The sequence below is a fragment of the Apis dorsata genome, unplaced genomic scaffold (genome assembly GCF_000469605.1).
Source record: "Apis dorsata unplaced genomic scaffold, Apis dorsata 1.3 scaffold_142, whole genome shotgun sequence".
Lineage (NCBI taxonomy): Eukaryota > Metazoa > Arthropoda > Insecta > Hymenoptera > Apidae > Apis > Apis dorsata.
The window spans coordinates 630,216-630,847 of NW_006263433.1; the positions used below are offsets into that span (position 1 = coordinate 630,216).

At 26.4% G+C, this 632-nt stretch overlaps 1 protein-coding gene across 1 annotated transcript in view; it reads right to left on the reverse strand.

Moving 5' to 3' along the window:
- Positions 1 to 632, reverse strand: part of LOC102674686 (SH3 domain-containing protein Dlish) — a 2,363-nt gene that overhangs the window by 1,216 nt on the left and 515 nt on the right. Inside the window, exons 2-3 of the mRNA XM_006613340.2 lie at positions 403 to 632; positions 1 to 185 (exon numbers count right to left, since the gene is read on the reverse strand). The exon at positions 403 to 632 is cut by the window's right edge and continues 142 nt beyond it. Of these exons, the coding sequence (XP_006613403.2) occupies positions 1 to 185; positions 403 to 632 (415 nt within the window). The remainder of the gene's footprint in view (positions 186 to 402) is intronic.

Here is a 632-nt window from a genome sequence, read left to right on the forward strand (position 1 = left end):
TGTCCTGGATAGACAAATCCTGATGGTACAAATCCTTCATTACCATCACAATGTCTTAATACCCAAAACCAATCAGGATCATCTCGATTGAGTACAGTTACAAATTCACCTCTTTCTACACTAACATCATTTTCATCTCTAGCCACAAAGGTGTAAAGTACAATGTACCTTCCAGCTGATGGATCCTATAATGTATGCGATACAAATATGATGTAATATTTGTTTAAAATTATTATAAAAATTATATTTTGTTATATTTCTAATATCTTATATTATAATAAAATATTATTATGTAATTAACTTAGAAATTATTACATAGGTATATTATATATTAATAAATTATTTTATATATAAATAAATTATTTTTATTTAAATATATAAAATAAAAATATTTGTATGTACCTTAAAAAAAGGATGTACATCTGGCTGAGAGGATATAGTTTGAATAGAATTTTGAGACTGTGTAATGTTAGATCTATTAACATTTACATCAGCAGTAGTAATATTACGAGTATAACTTTCACAATCTGATGCTGATCCAGTATCAGTTTGTTGTGCATCTACTGTTTGTGAACGACCTGTACCAGTAAAATCACAATCAGTTTCACTAGATCTTGGCAATTTTTTTTTTA